At 38.2% G+C, this 20,354-nt stretch overlaps 2 protein-coding genes across 2 annotated transcripts; one reads left to right on the forward strand and one right to left on the reverse strand.

The window, feature by feature from the left end:
* Nucleotides 1-10,475: 10,475 nt before the first annotated feature.
* On the reverse strand, nucleotides 10,476-14,023 carry LOC104902104 (GTP-binding nuclear protein Ran-3). The gene is made up of 8 exons (XM_010689785.3): nucleotides 13,814-14,023; nucleotides 13,658-13,727; nucleotides 12,809-12,865; nucleotides 12,593-12,710; nucleotides 11,810-11,899; nucleotides 11,546-11,725; nucleotides 11,351-11,428; nucleotides 10,476-10,726 (listed from the first exon to the last, which is right to left on the reverse strand). The coding sequence occupies exons 1-8, from the start codon at nucleotides 13,814-13,816 to the stop codon at nucleotides 10,657-10,659; spliced, it is 666 nt and encodes a 221-aa protein (XP_010688087.2). The 5' UTR covers nucleotides 13,817-14,023; the 3' UTR covers nucleotides 10,476-10,656.
* A 1,849-nt stretch (nucleotides 14,024-15,872) lies between these two features.
* LOC104902105 (hypothetical protein) lies at nucleotides 15,873-19,397 on the forward strand. The gene is made up of 4 exons (XM_010689786.4): nucleotides 15,873-16,045; nucleotides 16,131-16,210; nucleotides 16,303-16,393; nucleotides 19,017-19,397. Exons 1-4 carry the CDS (start codon nucleotides 16,017-16,019, stop codon nucleotides 19,045-19,047), a joined length of 231 nt encoding a protein of 76 aa, XP_010688088.2. The 5' UTR covers nucleotides 15,873-16,016; the 3' UTR covers nucleotides 19,048-19,397.
* Nucleotides 19,398-20,354: the final 957 nt, after the last annotated feature.

Consider the following 20,354-nt stretch of genomic DNA (forward strand, 5'->3'; position numbering starts at 1 on the left):
GTGGCTCGGCTTCAGTCCACTTGGTGAAGTAATCAATAGCCACAATCAGGAACTTCCTTTGCCCAGAAGCTGGAGGAAAGGTCCGAGCAGGTCCATGCCCCACTTGTCGAAGGGCAGGACTGCTTGAATAGTGGTAAGGGGAGTGGCAGGCGCCCTTGGAATGTCCGAGTGAATCTGGCAGGAGGGACACCGTCGGACTAAGTCCGAGGCATCAGCTTTCAAAGTAGGCCAATAGTAACCTGCTCTTAGCGCCTTTCCGGCTATAGTTCGACCCCCTTGATGGCTTCCGCAGGCTCCTTGGTGTATTTCCCGGAGGACATAATTTCCTTCCTCGGGAGTTATACATTTGAGGAGGGGATGAGTGAAGACTTTTTATAGAGCTGCCTTTCATGCCAAAGGAACCAACCTGACTTATGCTTAATCCGGTCGGCTTCTTTAGGATCACTGGGTAAGGTCCCGTCTCGCAAGTATCCACAATTTCCCCATCCAGTTTGAGGATCGATTGAGTACGAGCTGCTCTTTGGCATTTATGCTGGGCTCCTTCAATACTTCCCAAGTTATGGTTCTGGGGGCCGACCCTTCAGCAGAACTAGCCATCCGAGCCAGTGCATCAGCTTGCTGATTTTCCGAGCGAGGAATGTGAGTAATCCGGAATCCGGACAACCTTGCAATGACAGCTCGGGCTTTGGCCAAGTACATCCTCATTTATTCCTCCTTGGCCTCATAGTCTCCGGAAATCTGACCCACTATAGTTGTGAGTCGGACTTGGCTAGATTGATGTTGCCCAGCTAGGATGCATAGCTGTATTCCGAGGATGAGGCCTCATACTCGGCTTCATTGTTAGATCCGAGAAATTCGAACTTAACAGCATATTCAATTTTTTCTCCGACCGGGGTTTGATGACCAGTCCGGCTCCACAACCACTCTTTGTGGATGACCATCAACAAGCAATTCCCACTCCTCTTGCGAACCGACCGGGGTCGAGTTGCGCATTCAGTGATGAAGTCAGCGAGTGCTTGGGCCTTGATGGCTCTTCGGGGCTCGAACTCGAGCCCAAAATCTGCTAACTGGTCTGCCCAATCACTCATCCGACTCGAGTGATTTCTATTCTCAATAAGCTTCCGGAGCGGTTGTCCGGTTAGGACTTTGATGGGATGTGCTTGAAAATAGGGCTTGAGCTTCCGGCTCGCCATCACCAAGGCAAAGACCATTTTCTCAACATCGCTGTATTTCGCCTCGGCCCCCCTATAGGCGTGGCTGATGAAGTATACGGATGTTGCTTTCCTTCTCGCTCGGCTATCAGGACGGCGCTAAGAGCGTAGTCCGAGACAGCCAAGTAGATAAACAGGGGTTCCCCCGGCAAGGGGGAGATCATTTGGGCAAAGATGCCAAGTGATTCTTGAGGTCAGCGAAGGCTTGCTCGGCTTCTCGTCCCATGCGAACTCTTTTCGCTTCAGGGCCTTGAAGAACACAAGCTTTTATCGGCCGACCGGGAGAGGAACCGACCGAGTGCCGCTAAGCAGCCGGTTAGGCGCTGTACTTCCCGAACATTCCGAGGCGATTTCATTTCTAAGACCGCTTTGATTTTGTCCGGGTTGGCCTCTATACCTCTCTCATCTACTAGAAATCCGAGGCATTTTCCCCCTTTAACTTCGAAGACGCATTTTTTAGGGTTGAGCATCATTCGGTATTTCCTTAGGGTGCTCAGCGTTTCTTTCAGATCTGCAGGTGATCCGACTGGGCCTTGCTTTTGACTATCATATCGTCAACGTATACCTCAATGTTCCGACCCAATTGGTCGCTGAAGATTTTGTTGACGGTACGCTGATATGTGCCCCGGCTTTTTGAGGCCGAACGGCATCATTTTGTAGCAGTAGACACCCTGAGGAGTGATGAACGCTGTATGAACCCTATCCTTCTCGGCCATGGGAATTTGATGATAGCCGGCATTTGCATCCATGAAGCTGAGAAGGGCGTGCCCTGCCGTTGAATCGACCAGCCTATCGATCTTTGGCAAGGGTGATTGTCTTTTGGGCAGGCTTTGTTTAAGTCGGTGAATCGACACACATTCGCCATGCCCCACTCGGCTTTTTGACCAAACCACATTGGCTAGCCATTCCGAGTATTGACACTCTTCTATGAAACCCGCTTCGAGCAGCTTCTTGACTTCTGCTGCTGCCGCGGCATTTCTTTCGGGACCTTGGTGCCTGAGCTTCTGCTTGATAGGTCTGAACCCCTCTTTGATGTTAAGCTCATGGCACATGATTTTCGGGTCGAGCCCCGGCATTTCTGTGGCCTCATAGGCAAAGACATCTTGGTACTCCGTGAGCACTTGGATGATATCTTGCCTTGTTTGTGGGTCCATGGCCTTGCCTACCCTGACAGTCCGACCGGGTCCTGGCCGATCGCGACTTCTTCGTCCTCTTCGGCTGCGTGAGGACGTTCATATTGCTTGGGGTTTTCAGTTATGTACACCCCGAGGCTCGTTGAGGGCTGACCCCCTTCATATTTCTTTTTTTTCGAGTCCTTTTGGACGTCGTTGTCCGAGTCCTTTTGGACGTCGGTTTTTGAGGCTATTCACATAGCACTCTCTTGCGGCCTGTTGGTCGCCTTGAATTTTTCCTACCTTCCCGTCATCAGTCTCAAACTGCAAGAGGAGCTGGTAGGTGGAGATGGCGGCCTTGGCTTGTTTAGCATGGGCCTCCCCATTATTATGTTGTAAGGCAAAGGGATGTCTACCACCAAGAAGTCGATCGGTAGGCTTCTCCCCTTACCCTTTTCACCCATCCGAGTGGGTAATTTATTGATCCGACCGGGTGGACAGAGTTGCCCCCGAAGCCTATGAGCGGCTGAGCCATGGGGTAACATCCCGTTCGGTGTACTTCAGCTTTTTGAGGCAGTCAAGGGTGATTATATCAGCGGATGAGCCGCTATCCACCAATACCCTCTTCACCTTTGTATTCGCTACCTTGAGCTCGATGACAAGGGGTCGTCGTGCGGAACACGCAACGTCCGACTAGGTTCCCCAAATGTCATGACGGGGCAGCTAGCTGGGGGAGCTGAACATCAAGCACCTGATGTTTAAGGTTCTGGAGGTGAGCCTTGCGCGCTCGGCCGGTTAGGCCTCCCGACGCAAATCCTCCAGCGATGACACCAATGAAGCCTTCGTGTCCCCACTGTTCGACTGACCCACCTTTTGCTTTCCCTTTTCCTCGCTCGAACGCTTGAGGTAGTGGTTGACTTGCCCTGGTCGGCCAGACCGTTCAAGGATTTCTTGAGCTCCCGACAGTCATTGGTGGTGTGACCACATTCCTTGTGGTAGTCACACCACAAACTTTTGTCCCTCCGAGACGATGACGTCCGGATGGGCGTTGGCCTGGGAAGCCAATTTTTGTCCGGATGCCAAAGTAGATTTCCTTCCGGTTTTTATTGAATCGGGGGTCGTTGCCATTATCAGTGAGCCGATCCCCTCGGCCCCCTGTTCTTTGATGCTTAGGCTGACCCCGTGACTCCCTTCATCCTTCCTTTTCTTGCCAACCTCGTCCGAGTAACGGCAGATATCCGTTGCTTGGATGAATCTTTGGGCCCGAGCCATGGCTTCCGAGTAAGTTTTGACTTCATTCTCGGCCAATGACCATCTGAGCCGACCCGGTTGGAGGCCGGACATGAGGGCAGCGAAGGCTACAGCGTCCTGTAGGTCGGTTATTTTAGAGACTCTTCGTTGAACCTCTTGATGTAGTCCGACAAGGATTCATTCTTGTCTTGCTTCACCCCCATGAGGTGAAGGCTGGTTTTTCTTTGCCTCTTTCCCGCTACGAACTGATGGATGAAGAGGTGCTCCAATATGGCGAAGTCAGTGATGACCCCCGCCGGCGTTCTTGGAACCAATTCAGAGCCAACCCTCTAAGGGTGGTAGGGAAGAAGCGGCACCAAGTGGCCTCGCAGCTTGTCTGCACGCTCATTTGAGCCTTTAACTAGCCATATGATCATCGGGTCGGTTAGGCCCGCAAATGGCTCGATCAGGGGGTTTTAATTTTCCCGGAGGTTGGGTCCTAGGATTTCCTGACTGAAGGGGATCAGGAACTTGAGCCCTCCTCCAGCTAGCCTAGGGGGCTGAATGAGCCGAGTCCCCTTGGCCCTCTCGGTCATTTGTTTCTTCCTGAGGAACTCCCGAGCGTCATAGCCTTGGCTGAGGCGCTTCTTGTTGTTAAGGAATTCCCGGGCATCTTGGGGTTTCCGACCCGCACCCCCCCTTGGGGATTTAGATACATGGGTCTCTGCATGCTGACGGGCCGACCCCTGTCGCGCGGACTTTTCCTTTTCCCGGTGGCTCGGGTCTCTCGCATCGGACCGTGGCCGGCTAGGCTGCGGGTCTCGATTAGAACGAGAGTTGTCCCTCTGAGAGCGGACGACCGTGCGCTCCCGGGGTTCATGCTGGTTGAGCGGGACGACTTGTTGTGGTTGCCTCTGCTGGAGCATGGCCATCATGTCAATCATACCCTTTTGGAATGTCTCCTGGAGCTGAGCCGTGATAAGGGCCAGGTCAGACGCGAAGAGTGGCTGAGGCTCCACATGCTGGATATGCTGGGATACTGACCGAGGGTCCAAAGTTTGGACGGTAGGTGACCTCCGAGCTGGTGAGGGAGTCCGCTCGGCCTCTCGGTTATGCGCAGGCGAATGGCCTCGCTCCGGTCGGGGATTGGGGATCCCGATTATGTGCGGGCGAGTGGCCTCTCTCTGGCCGAAGACCTGCTCGGAGGCTGGCTTGCCGCGAGTGTTTTTGGTTGGTGCCATGGTCAATTGGCGTTCTGAGCTGAGTAGCTGAATGAGTAAATCTGAGTGAGTGGTGGCGAAGTAACTTTTTGTACTATCCCCACAGACGGCGCCAAACTGTTTCTGTCTAGAAATTAAGGGTTCCGATTCCTTTGCTTAGGGAGTACCGGGTCAGATTCGAATGTCCTGAGTTCAAAGTTCGTACGCCGGAATCCTGCAAAAGTAACGGTTAGACTGCCCCGGGGGTTGTTCCGGGATCGCCTCTCCGACGCTCAAGTCAGTGATCAAGCTTAGAGAGATAAAGTCTAGAGAGAGATGCTCTGGTTTGTTAGGTAAGAATTCAATACCTTCTCATTGATGAGGGGGTTGAGTATTTATAGTGTTGGGATATCCCAACTGTAGACTAGCTGGGGGGCACTGACAGCTGGAATGCACCATCACAGGTGGGACCCACTGGAGGTTCTAAGACCATTATTGTGCTGGATTATCCCTGGTAAGCCCAACCCAGAAAATAAGCCCAAACAAATATAATTCAAACATTAAATTTTAAGTCCAAACAAACCTGAATTTGGACTAAATCAAATGGCTTCAACCAAACTTAATTTTGTATGGATCTGAAAGAATATAACTAAGTTTTTAAGGTATATATGTTATCTTCTACTTCCACACTAGGATCTAAAGGACCATTTATTTTTGTACCAAGCTTGAAATAATAATATAAAAAAGTAAATAAACTCCAAAGTCAATAACTTTTGCCTGCAAGCCATGAAACTAATACTAACTTTGTAACGACAAAAGTAATATCTATAATTCAAAATCATTCAAGAGAAGTTGGCTAAAAAATGGAGTTAACTCCTTTCTTTACTTGTTATATATTTTATAATTGACTGTCATTTTTCACTTGTTATATTTGTTATATGGATACCATGATCAACAAAAAGGTACAAATATTCGTATTTTCCTCTATTTTTATCATCTTCCTATTTATGACTTCTAAATATTTATTACTTTTGCATATTATGGCTCCCACCACACATTTTTTCCTATCTTAAATTACTTGTGCCCATAAAAGTTTAGCAAGTAAAGATGGAGGGAGTAACTTATACCGCAATTAAAGCTTATATATGGTCGATTCTTCCTCGACATGTGCATGTGTGTACATATGCACATTTATGCTTGTTAGGACTAGTAAATAGTAATACTTCCCTTCGACTCTAATTATTTGCTATATTATTATGGGCAAAAGTATTTAGGAAATGAGAAAATGTGTGTGTAACTTCATAACAAACTGACAAATAGTATTTAGAAATTATAAATAGAAAGATGACAATAATAAAGAGGACTATTAATACTTTTTTGTAAGCTATTGTTACCAAATAAAAAAATATATATATAGCAAGTAAAATGGAACATTTATTCATGAAAAATATAGCATGTAAGAGGGGAAGGGAGTACTATACACCTTAGTTGGACTAATATCAAGAGGAAGGACATCTTGTTTTTGTCCTACTACTAGGAGTTTCCCCGCATTTGACGAGTGGACTAATCTTCTGCGGGAGTTTGCATGGGTACCTCAAAGGGCAACATCCCTCTAAATTAAGACTTTTTCCATACCCAAAACTCGAACCCGAGACCTTGGTTAAGGAGCGAGAGGCCCTTAACCATTCCCACCAGCCCCAACATGGTGAAGGAAGGGTAGGTTAATAAGTAGGGGGGGGGGGAACCTAAATACTAGCTAGGTTGACGAAACAACAAAAAATGGTCTCTTTCAAGTTGACAGCAAGACTTGTGAGGAATTAAAACAGCTCATGAGCCATGCCTTTAGCTTACCCACGCACTATTCCAAAATCAAGTGACACATATGACATATCTTCTCATATGAAGTATTAACTTGATTATCATATTCTTTTTTCACGTTTATCATATATGTTTAATGTTTATATTAGTGAAACAAAAAGTTACTAAATTTGTATTAAATAGCACTTTCCCAGTTTAGAAATTAGTTGTCAATAATTTGGCTTTATGAACCAAATCAGCAAACATTATGCTTCATATGAGCCACAAAGGTAGTACAAAGTACAAAGAAGGGGAGGGGGGATTCGAACCTGTGACATATCATTTACAGCACCTCAATCTTAATCACTAGGCCAAGACATCCTTGATTAGCGAACATTATGCTTCTTGATTCTCATAATCTCATTAAGCTTATGTAATACTACCTCTGTTTTTATTTAGTTGCAACGTTTTGACTTTCACGCTTGCCAATGTACAATTTCAAATCGTTTTATCTCTAATTGTATGTAAGTAAAAATTATAAGTATGAAAGCTTACATCGAAACGAATCAAACAAGACCCCACATGACTATATTTTGTTTAACATATAAATCAATAAATGTGGTCAAATAAGAGAACATGAATAGTGCAATTTGTCAAACGTTGCAACTAAAAAAGAACGGAGGTAGTATAAATTTATTTCAACAAAAAGTGTAAAATAAATGAAATCATCTATCAACATATAAATAGTCACCACGACCTCACAAGTATTGTAAACTATTGCAAATTTGTTTGTATGGCATAATATAATTTATTGGTATAATATGTCATTCTATCATTTTAGATACTTTCCGAGGTTGGAGTAGATGACTAAAAAAGTAGTACTCCTACCAAATTAATTCCAATTCTTATGGACTTTCAAATGTTTAATCCTTGTCAAATTTGGCAAACGAAGCACTTTTGAAGGTCCAATTTACTTTTGCAAAAGATTGGTAGTAATTGATTTGCCTAACTAGTCTTTTCTTTTCAAGTTTTCTCTTTAATATGGACATGAAGCACTCACACATTCATCTTATCATTATCAATGTCATAATACATACCCCCCCTCCCCCTAATTTAAAGAATATCTCAGGCACAATTATTGAGCATAGAATCAATTATTTAGTATGAATGTATGATTGTGCTTGAAAGATATCTCATGGAACAAAGATATGTACATAAAAATATGTATCCTATTCAAAAATTGAAAAATAAGTGTATTCAAAAGAGGGTTCTAACTTCCAAGAGACAAGTTAAAATTGCTAATCGAAATATAGATATAATTTTATTAATAGGATGAAAATGGCTTTAAATTATTCATTTTTTTTATCTCACAATAGAAACCTTAAGATAAGAAATATAATGAGGTGTAATTGTGTAGGTATTAGATATTGCTAAAATAAGCACAATAGATAAGAGTGTGAGATGTAAACAAAATAGAAGTGTTGAATTTTTTTTTCCACAACTATGAGTCTATGATCACCAATCAGCTTAATTGAAAAATATGTAGAAACTTTGACAAGATAATCTCAAGTTTAGGTCATAAAAAAATTAAGTTTGACAAACTCCCAAAATAATTTCAAGTTTTAATATTGTCATAATTTACATTGATGAACTTATGATAATTTAAGTAACTTATTTTATTTTTCCATCACTTGAAAGTTTTCTTTTTGGTAAACAAAACACTTCATTCATTAATTAATAATATTCGAAAATATTACAACTCAAAACTAAATGTTCCATGCAAACACTAGTTGTAATACAGGCCGCATTCATGATTCTACAAGCCTTGGCTAATCTATCCAGTATCCGCTGCATGGTTGAACAAGCTACTACAATGCTTAATTCGAGTCCTTGGAAACCGCCTGATGCACTGCTTGCAAGCATGTAATACATTGATACATAAATCAGACATGTCCTCCATAATGAGGTCAAACCGCGTTCTTACAATCAGAGTATATGATAAGATTTTGAAGAGTCTAATTCTCCCCATACTACATAGCTTCTAGAATTGCAAGAAGCTCCTCTGCAAGAGAGTTGTTAATAAACACTTTCTTCCCAAATCCTAATTTCATCATTAACCCTATTAACTTGATATTATTTATTCCTGTCGAATTTCCTAAAATCTAAACAAAGATGTAGGTTTAAAACCCGCAAAACTAAATGTTGAAAAGTCGATATACCAAAAAAAAAAAACAAGTCTCGTCAATTTATTGGTTGTGTTGGAAATGTGTTACCCCGCAAAACAAAAACAAAAACAGCTAATAATCCAACACAATCAAATCAAAGAGGGGTCCTTAAGTTTAGGGGGCAAAGAGTTTCTAGCTATCCATAAGGACAATGGCCAATGAAAGAAAATAGGCCCATTAACTAACAAATGCTTTTTGTTTGGACATGGACATGGGTCTATGTGAGCCCTAACATGTTCAGCCTGCTGGAAAATCATGTGGTGGGTGGTACAAATGGGCCATAATGGCCAGAAACATAAACATATCTGGGGGCCCTTTTGTGGTTGGGAATTTGGGTTTTTACAGACACTGAATGAGACAATATTGATGGCAATTTGGGCTACTCATGTTGGTTACTTTGGCCCATTGGTACTTTTCTTGTGGCCCAAATTACTTACATCTGTCTCCTTTTTATTGATAGGACATTTTTCTTTTATTTTCTTTCTTTTTGTTCAGAGAAAATGACACTGTGAATGCAAAACAATTTTAATTCCATCCCTTTCTAATTCTATTAGAAAGTTTTTGTCTATAATATTTTCATCATTTCAATTACAATAATGATGATAGTACTATTTAATATTTTATTTATGAGTTTGTTTTTTATAAATGTATATTAGAAAACTACAAAAAATAATGATACAAACAAAATTCAAGTCCAGTTCTTAAACTCTATCCTTTGTAAGACCTTTCTACTAAGAAATCTAATTAACATACTCAATTATGAATTTTATTATAATCAAACCATTTGCCAATATAGGACATCAAACTTACTTATCCTCATCATTTACCTGAACAAAATAAAAAAGGTTCATTTCAGAATTTATAATCAAAGTTAACCAACATAGTAGTATTAAGAGCATGATTCCATTTACTCTTTTAAATGAATCATACAAATTAATTTAATTGTTTTTCTTCTAAATAAGTGTTCATTGCCATTGAGGGGCATTTGGTATAATCAATGCAAACGGAATGGAAATAATTGAATGAGGGAACATGGAAAAATAATTGTTACCTTGAATAGTTGTTTGGCATTCTAGTGCAGTGGAATCGAGAGGTTTATGATTAAGGAAGGAAAGATAATTTGTTTCCACTAGTTTGATAAGGATAACAAATTGAGGGATTATATTTCCATTAAGAAACGGTATTTGTTACTTAACACTCATACCAAACATTTAGAAAAGGAAACGCTCATTTCAATCTCGTTTCCAACATCAAATTTTCCTATACCAAACACCTCTAAGTATGGTTAGTGGTTACCAGTTACCTCACTGATCATCCTTCTCATGTAAGAGTATTTGTCATCTCATTATGAAAGTAGACAAAATGTGGGAAGAGTTAAGATAATTACAAAACTATTGTAACTTTCTAAAAGTAAATAAACTCGTTTCTTTTCTCGTGATAAACTAAAAATGTTGTAAAAAGTTGAGAAAATAATCTTAAAATCTGTGACGTTAGATATCATAACAACAAACAGTAATTGAGGAATAGATTAGTCTTTCACGGAACCGTGAGAACTTTGCTTTTGAGCAAAATCAACGGAATGATGTTACATGTGAAATGAAAAATTGGACGTAAAGGAAAGAGGGCAATTGAGTAGTAGTAACTATTAAGATTTAAGGGTGTGCTCAAGTTTCAAATCTTGATTTCCTGCATGCATATTAATTTACTAGATAATACTACTATTATATACCATAATCAACATCCCACAAGACGAAAGGAGAATAAAGTACTAACATTTGCTGCCTGAGAAAGTAATATAGACCTACGTAATAAGTTTCGTGTTCTTCCAAAGACACGCCCCACAAAAACATACTACTATAAACTTCTTCTCAAAATCTGGCCACTACTCGAATGTATCATCGTCGTCGTCGGGCAATGGCTGCGCAGCTGCTTGTAGAAGTTCTTGTTCATGCCTGGGACAAACAAGAAATGTTACAATATATAAGCAATGTTAAACCTTATTAAATTAGGTCTATCAAATTAGGTCTACAAATTGCTAAAGAACAAAACATCCATACGGCTACTATATTTTCGGATTGCTTAAGAATTGTTAACCTCCTATGCAAACATGCTGGTTATGCTGACAATTATGTGAGTGACTTATGTGAATGCAGAAAGTTGTGCGAGGATCTTCCAGGAGTGAAGGTTAAGCATTACAGTCGGAGCCTCAACATGGTCGCGGATGGGCTTGCAAAAGAATGCCAGACTAGTGTGGATAGTATGAATATAACTAGGATTTTCCCCACCCCCCTACTCATAGTTTGAACACTTATCTTGCGGATTGTAAAACATTTATGTTAAGTAATTAAGTCACTATTAGACGTCCTTTCACCAAAAAAAAATGTTAAACCTTATTGCAAAACAGCTTGCCAAAAGAACAGAAGCTGAGGTTTTACCGTTTTAGCATAGAAAAAACTGGATTTGGGACAAAATTACATATACATAATCAACACTTAATTAAAACATACAGTATAAAGAGTGAATTGCAAAGCTTCATGATTCATACTATAAGTCAAGAAAACTGTGAGAACACTTACTGTTGTTGTGCGACCAAGTCAATCGATACTTCAGGCGGGACAAGAGCAAGCTCCTCTGAGAAACTAAGGTTCGGGTCTCTGACAAAAACAACGGCATTACATATGTTAGGTCTACCAAAAATCCATTAGAGTACAGATATTGTGAATAAGTTATTCCTGCAAAAGTGCTGCTAATAAATTGCGAGAAGAAATTACCCAGCAAGCTTCCGGACAAGGTACAAGAAAGGCTTCTCGTAGTTGTAGTTGCTCTTTGCAGATATCTCATAGTATTGCAAATTCTTCTTCCTGTGAAATGTTACTTGTTTTGCCTTCACTTGCCTGTTCTTCACATCAACTTTGTTTCCGCACAGAACGATGGGGATATTTTCACAGACACTGCTCGCGTACAAATGTATCCAGTAAGGAATAAAACTGAATGGAGTTTTGGTGCATATACAAGTGAAAGGATAAGAGACATACCGGCAAAGATCACGGTGCCAAGTTGGAACGTTCTTGTAAGTAAGTCGGGCTGTAACATCAAACATTATGATAGCGCACTGGCCATGAATACTGCACCATACATCACATAAAGAATTTAGAAACGAAAACACCAAAGTGATTTGGTCTAAGTTGCAAATTATGTAAGCCGAGAAGACCAATCTTTCTGTCAGGCTAATCCAAGAATTGAGACACACAAGAAGTATCAACAGTAAGAAAACAATAGATGGTTCCATCAAAAAGAAATGAATCCAACAAGACCATATTTTCGCCACAGTTTCAGAATTCACTAATTCAGACAACATGCTTTTCCGATTTTGGGAGGAAAGGAAATCAAGGATTTAAGAGTATTCTTTTCCTTCCACTTCCTCTCCTTTCCAATCAAACCCATCTTATTTTCTTTTACCAAACATAAGAAAGTTTGTTTTTACCTTTTCTTTCCTTTCTTTTCCATTCAAATCCTTCCTACCAAACAAAGCCTAAAACTTTTTTGATCTAATAAACCAAATGTAACGCAAAGGTTGCAAGAAACTCATCGAAAAATGTTTCATATCCATTGCACAAACTTAATTCAGAGGGCAAACATATTTTAGCACAGTAAATTTGGATAGAGAGCAGATTATAAGTTGGAAATGGAACACAAAAACTTGATCTAATGACCAAATAATACCAGGTGGACATAAACAATGACACGAATCCAATCAACCGTGTTATCTGACTACTAAGCAATCAAGTAAACTCTCATCAGTTGCATAGAGCACTTACTAGTAACCATCTCTAAGACCTCCAAACTTCTCCTGTCCAGCAGTATCCCAACAGTAAAATCTAACTTTCCCACGATTTGTTGTGAAATCCAGTGGATGAACCTCTACACCAATAGTTGCTGAAAAGAGAGAAATTTTCATGTAAATTTCATTGAATTTACATTCCTAAAGACAGGGAATGTAAAAGATGAACGGAAAAGCCTATCAAACAACTTACGTTCGTATTTCTTTTCAAACTCCCCAGTACGATGCCTCTTTACAAAGGTGGTTTTTCCTGCAGCAGCATTGGAAAATTAGGCAAACAACGCAAATACTCTCCTTGTAGTGAAGTCCTAGTCTATAACAGTTCAGATTTGATGCTTGCATTCTAGAAACCATAGCTACAAAAGATTAATACATGCTTGATGCATTAGAAATGGACAACTCCACTAACCAAGAATTATGTAAACAATGTCATTAAGAGCTCCCTCTGTTATATTTTGTGTACCTAGAGAGTGGAGTTAATGCAAGAAATATGGCAAAATAATTCGTTCTTGAATGCGCAAATCATTTTGTTCTGTTAATTTTTCAATGTTTCATAATCGGACTTCAAATTATCACTAACTACTCAAATCTAACTACTATAAAATCGTTCAAACGTAAAAATTTGTGCTCCAACAACAAAATTAACAAACAAAGAAGCCTGCATTCACCAAAATGTAGTTGATCATACTTCCACTCTGTTCTCTTTAAAGACAAAATCAAGACCTCTGTAACATATGAAACCCTAGGCGCGCAATTCTAATCTAAAATGAAAAAAAAAGACATTTCCGAAAACCTCAAATTTCAAACTTTTCATCTTCACAATCGCATAATTCTTCAACATAAAACAATAATAATTCACAAAGCAAGAAAATGATCAAACAATTTCACGTAACAAATCAACAAAATCGATCGTAATTCGTAAACATTACGATTAAACAAAATAAAAAAGAAGATCAAAAATCAACATAAATATTTACGATCAAACAAAAAAAATAATAATAACAATAATAAAAAAAAAGAAATAGAGTATAAGAATGTATACCAGTGCCGCCATCACCAACGATGACAAGCTTGAAGCTAGGATATTCAACAGTCTGTTGATTTGGTAAAGCCTGAAAAATAAAGGGAAAATAAAAAGTGAAAATAAAACCCTAATTTTTTTACAGAGAAAAGAGAATGAGAGAGAGAAAAAGCGCACCATTGATTTCGGCGAAGATGAATTGAGAGAAATGAGGGGAAAGTATTTATAGAGGTATAGTAAGCTTTAATTTGACGCAAAAATGAGAAGAAAATATTTTCTGTTTTAAAGAGAGATTATGTAGTAATGTAATGTATACTGCTTTCTTTCAACTTTTATTGTTTAGGGAAGAATGTGTGTGATTCAGTGATTGAGTGATGTTTTTTTTCGAATGTATCCCGCGTTCTCCAAACGCGGCATAATATCATTCAATTTTGTAAAAGTGTTTTTTTTATAAGTAGGGAAGTTGGGCCTTTTGGTGGTGGTGTTTGATGTTTGATCCATTTGGTATTGTTACTTGGGCTTTTTTTTTTTTTTTCGTGGTAGTCAGGGAGTATTCTCCACCGATCGTAGGCGCAATCTTTCTTCGAAAGCTGAAGTCAACTTAACAGGTAGATCCTTCCCAACTTTGATTGTTGTAATCTCAAGAATAAGGGATCGAATTCATGACCACTTGTTTAGAAGATGAGAGCACTTACCACTCACACCAACCAACTTTGGTATTATTTGGCCTATTGGTATGGAGAATCTGTAGAAATTATTAGGATCGTTTATGGATCAAACTCTCATCATTTGGCCTATTTGATAATATTTTGTCCAAATTCTCAGATTTCCAGACAATATTTTGTTTTTAAAAAGGATATGATCAAACTCTCATCATTTGCATGGTTTGTTGGGGCTCTGGGTGAGTGACCTTGTACGAGGACAGACCATAGGAAATTCATCTAACCACGAGATTTCCGAAAGAGTCCCAAAAAAAAACATTGTAGGTAAAAAAAAAACATATTGTTCACGGTAAAGAGATATACTGAAAGAGGATACAAAATCTAACACCATGTTCTTTGTTATAAAAAAAAAGATAGATGTTATTTTTATATTGATGACATGTTTAGATTTAACTAATACCATGTTCTTTGTTATATCAATAAATTGTTCTTTTATAAATAAACCTATAAATATATAATCATATGATTTTAAACAAAATGGTTAAATATTCTTCTTATATCGTTGTCTTGTTCCATATAAACTTTGTTTTTAAAGACAAGCTGAAATCCGTGGAAATTTTGAACGTGATACCAACAACATTAGGTCATCTCATGCTATTCATTTTTATATAAACTAGTAACATATAATTTATTTTATTCTACCAAAATTCTTTTAAAAAAACATCATATACTATTGGCATGTTCGTTATATTTACAACATCAAAAAGAACATCACATGTCAAAATTATTAATTAGAATAAATATATAATAAAAAACACGTATAAATTAATGTCAAAAAAACATTCTTCTTCGTGAACTCAAATAGTTTCAAATAATGATATCAATGACATTTATAACAATAGCAATTATATAAATAATAATTACCAATATTAATAATTAATAAGTACAACCACGACAATAATAATAATCTTTTTAAACAAATAAACTACTAAATAGTAATAGTAATCTTATAAAGTAAAATTAATAACAATAGTAATAATTATAATAATAACAACAATAATTATTATTATTATTATTGTTATTATTAGTACAATAACAATAATAGCATCTATACTAATATATTAAAAGGCAACCAGAAACGGTGCCACGTGGCGTTCTCCCTAGGGAGTTTTAGTTCATGCAATCCATGAACAATAAAAAAAATTAAAAATTGCATAATATAGGTTTTGATCCCATGACCTCAAGTTCATGTACTAAAGTTTTAACCACTAGACCAAATTGTATTTAGTGATATCATATCAAAGTACAATATTAATAAATGAAAATTTTCTTACCGGGGGAATAACCCGGGCCTAATAACTAGTTAGTAATACTAATAATCGTCATAATAATAAGTTTTTTTCCCTTTGAATTATAATAATAAGTTTATTTAGAATAAACATAATATAAACTTATATGATTTGAAGTTATTTTTTTTGATACGATGTAATATCGGTAAAAATAAGGTGAACCGAACATAGCTATAAGGAAATAATCACCGAAATATGGTGCTGAAAACCAAAAAGGAGTAAAAATCGCCCACGGTATTAGCAAAATTGGCCACAGTATAGCAAATTCAGAAGAAAACTCTTCCCAACTGTGCCTAACATCACAATCCCAAATTCTCGATCTCTGAAACGCCATCGTCTTTGCTCTTCTTCTTCTACTTGAACTCATCCATGGCTTCCCCTTACGATCCTTTCAAACAGTAAGCTTCTAAATCTCCCTTCAATTCTCTCTCCTCCATTTCTAATTTTATTCAATTTGTGATTTTATTTTCTAATTTTATAAAGGGAGCAGCAACAACCCAGGAAAAAAGGGCCCAATTTGTTACTCTTATTACCTCTCATCTACGCTCCTGTTCTTCCTCTCAGTAATTCATTTCCCCCTTTTCTTTTTATTTTTTCCTGGGTTTCTCTTATCTTATTTTATTTTGATTTTTGGTTAAAATTTTTTTGTGGGCAGTTAGAATATCATTGAAGCATAAACCTGTTCTTAGAGATCGTTTGTTTACTGCTGTTCTTGCTGGAGCTTTTGTCCATGGCACTTATCTGGTGTATCCTTATTCTTCCTTCCTTTTTTTTCTTTTCATTATAAAGTTTCTGTCTTTATGTGATGAAATAAAATGTGGTTTATAATTTATTATTGTTTATGCTTATAAAATTAATTTGTTTTGGTTGCTTTGGAAGTATAGATGAAATAGATATATGTGCTCTAGGGGTGAAATTATGATATTTTCAGATATTTGACTAATATTTAAGCACTTGAAAGTTAAGTTATAAGTTTTAAGGAATTACGAGATAAGTGCTACAAATTTGATGAGGGAAAAGATATAGTTGTGGATAATTTGACTGAGTTTGTTGCAGTATGGTTCATTGGATTGTTCGATAATATGAGGTATAGAGAGCTGAATGGGGTTGATGTGTGATGATAAGTGTAAACAAGGCTGTGGAAGGAGCTGCATTCGAGTTTTCTTGATTGTCGGAAACATCATTGGTTGATTAGTTTCCTTATCTTCGACTCATAAGCTATGTTACACGGACCCTTTGTTTCGCAGCAAGTATATACATGGGTTACTTCATACTTGATTTCTTTGACTTGAGTATGGAAACATGACAATTCATTATGGACCAAAACATGTAATATTTTCTGAAAATGGTAGTCTTAACATTTGGACCTATACCCTTGAGCAGGCGCAGCGCACACTAGAAGATGAGTGTGTGGCATAGACGCATAGTATTATGAGTCATTAATCTCAGCAGTTGTTTTGGATAACTTTGTATATTGTATAGCATCATTTTGAGGCTTGCTTCATATGAGAGATAACTCCGTGATATAAGCATGGTTTCCCTTGGTAGATTTTTCATAAAAGAACGATTAAGCTTGGTGAGGGATGTATGGCTGTGTGCTTTGCATGTTTATATGCTCTGAATGATGTTTTCCCACCATAGTAATCCAAATAACATGACTGCACTTGCGGGGACCTGTTATTCATTAGATGCATCTCAGTGCCTTTGGTGATTGTCACTGAGAATCTATGTTACTTTGACACCTTCATTTACCTCAAAAACCGGGTTTCGTGTCGTATCCGACACGACACTTTACTTGGATACTTCATTATAAACTAAAAACTTGTATTTTTTCTACAAAATAGCCGAGTCGGACACTTGGACACCCGTATCCGAGTAACTCAATATGTGTGTGAGCAACATAGCACTGAGAATCCTCATCTTTGTTAGAATTATTATATTTAGGGTGCAAGATTTGGGAGACTGGGTCCTTTTTGGAGTATATGTAGAGAAGTGGAAGAGGCCGACCGCAGTCCGCAGAGGTATATAAGGGTGTATTTTGTAAAAATAGCTGATCTGGATGACTGGATTATAGAGAATGAAGGATTGTTGTAATCTGGTATTAGACACTTCAAATTTTGATATGTGATTCCATTTCCCCATTATTTGCAACGAAGTACTAGATGTGCCATCAATCTTTCAAGCGTGGTTTTTAGTCTAAAGTTTCTAAATTAGCAGTGTTTTGTCACTTTGGAAACTCTACGTCTCTATACCTTGAGCAAGTAGTAGACTGTTGGCTGCTGCAAACTTTTAGCTTGTTTCTTATGCATACTTCTGTGGGGAAAATAGTCTAATATGAAATGTGTACATTTTGTATTTCATGGTAACTATACCTGGAAATACATTGTGTATTGACTTCATACTTCAATGAGTGACTGGTGTGCTTGGGTAGCTGGAAGACATTTACCTGATGTTAACTCTATGTCTTGAGCAAGGGTCATAGCATACTCCGTACCTTTTACACTTCAGACTTTTGCATGCTAGTTTGCCTACAAAAATTGAGGTAAGTGCTACTTTACATGTATGTTGATCAGCTTACAGTTCATGCTTATAGTTCTCATAGTCAATTAATGGACATTCTAGTGGGCTATTCTTTTTTTACGTGTCGTCTTTGAATAAATTTGCTGTTTCAGTTCATATTTAATTTTAATTTGGAATTAACTAGCCAAGATGGCAACCCCCTGTAAGGTGGAGGGATTTAAGGGGATCCCAATGGTTTCTTTCTATTTGGCATTGTTCCACATATCACTAGCATGGTTGACAAGTGACAACATACTCAATCAATTTGGTAGCCGAATTCTAATAGAACAAAATCATGTTTATCACATTCATTTTTGTGTTGCTTTCATCGTCTTTACGGTTTCCACCATTGCAATTCAACGTAGCGTGTATACTTACAAATAACACCAAAAACTTTTCTTTGATATTAATTGTCCATTCCAGCTCCTCCTTATTGGGCCTCACATATCGCTATCTTTTGCTAGTTTTCGTTGTTCTCAGCAGGCTAAATAGACGTTTCATCTATATTGTTCTTAAACTACTTATATGCCAGATTCCTTTATCATTTCCCTGTCATTGCCATAATATGATGAGAAAAGGACTGAACTTGCTTTATTGTGACCTCCAATGTGTCTCAAAGACGTAGAGATGTTTGTCTTGTTTACTTTTTTTTTTATTTGCCTTTACATTTTACTATATAATTCATTTTCCAATTCTACATGCATGGACCAGCACTCATGGTCTTCAAAATGAAAGATACAAGAGCAAGCAACCGGTGGTTATATTGTTTTTTGATTTCGTGTGTCAATTTTCCTTGACTAAGATATTCAGAACTACTCTTTATGACGTTGAGAGCAAGTAGAGCAAACGAACTAGCACTCGCTCTCCTGAGGCGTGTAAGTTCACCTTCTGTAGATCGTGAAGGGCAATCTTGATGCTTGGATTTACTGGTTTGAATTTTCGAGCATTCTCAACAATGATTCTTTGTTGAAGTATTTCTTCTAGCAGTTTTGGCGGTATTTGACTTATCAATTTCTTGTGACAGCAAATAATCTCAGATAGAGTATTTCTGGAGCATCATGTCATATATTTTTTGTTCTTTTTAATGTTGTTAGCAATGTTTCATGTGACATATTCTTGTGAAGTTGAGGCCAGGGAACCTAAATTCTGAATTATAATTGGAATTGTTGCGTTGTTGGTTGTTCTAGACAACTTATGAGTTGTGTCTGCAGAATTCTATGCAGGAATTAGCTTACTGATTACGAGTTGATTGATGATAGTACGCGCTTAATGCAGTACTATTTATGGTTTATCGTTGTATGAACTCTCTCTTAAGGAAAAGAGATGTACGAGAGAAGTTACTTTTTGGACAAGGAGAGAGTTTTATCTTGAAACCTTTAAGAACGACGAACGAAACATTTGATTTTGGCACTGAGGGAGTAACTTTATTGTTTTGTGTTTTATAATGAGTCTCATTAGGAACGCGATGTTGTATTAAAGGTGTTGTCTAATTTCTCCCTTTTCTCTACTTAAAAAGGGCGTTCTGGCTAAGAAATGTGTTCATACTTGTTCACAATTCACCCACGATGTTATTTAATTTGTGCTTTGTACTTCCACCATTTTTAAAAAAAAAGGGCATTCTCGTTAACTGGTTTTCTTTTAGTCTTAGATTTGAGGCTCATATGTGTTGTATTCTCTAGTTTGAAATGAAGTCTTATTTGTCTTGACAGAAACAATGCGTGTTCGGTAAACCCTGGGTACCATGCACATCATGGTACAGTCGAGACTATTATTTGGTTATTTGCTTTCCTCACTTCGCTTATTTTGCACAATTACACCTAGAGAACTCGATTGAGCAATGTGTCAGAAAAATAGTCTTGGTGTAACAAGTTTATCATAGACTCGAGTCAGTGATAGAAATTATAATTTTGTTACTAATATGTTATGATCAAATCTCTAAGGTTATACTCCCTCTATTCTAAAAAATAATTACACTTATCTTTTCACAAGAATCAAGGAAATTTGAGAAAAGTTGGTGGAAGAAATAAAAAGGGTGAGGTAAACTGCGGGTAGATGTAGCTATCTTCGTTATTACTTTATTTATGCTTTGCTAATCAATTACCGACTCTTGTATTAGTTTCTCTGCACGTTAAGGTGTTAGTTATTGCA

The sequence above is a fragment of the Beta vulgaris genome, chromosome 8, assembly GCF_026745355.1.
Source record: "Beta vulgaris subsp. vulgaris cultivar EL10 chromosome 8, EL10.2, whole genome shotgun sequence".
Taxonomy (NCBI): Eukaryota; Viridiplantae; Streptophyta; class Magnoliopsida; order Caryophyllales; family Amaranthaceae; genus Beta; species Beta vulgaris.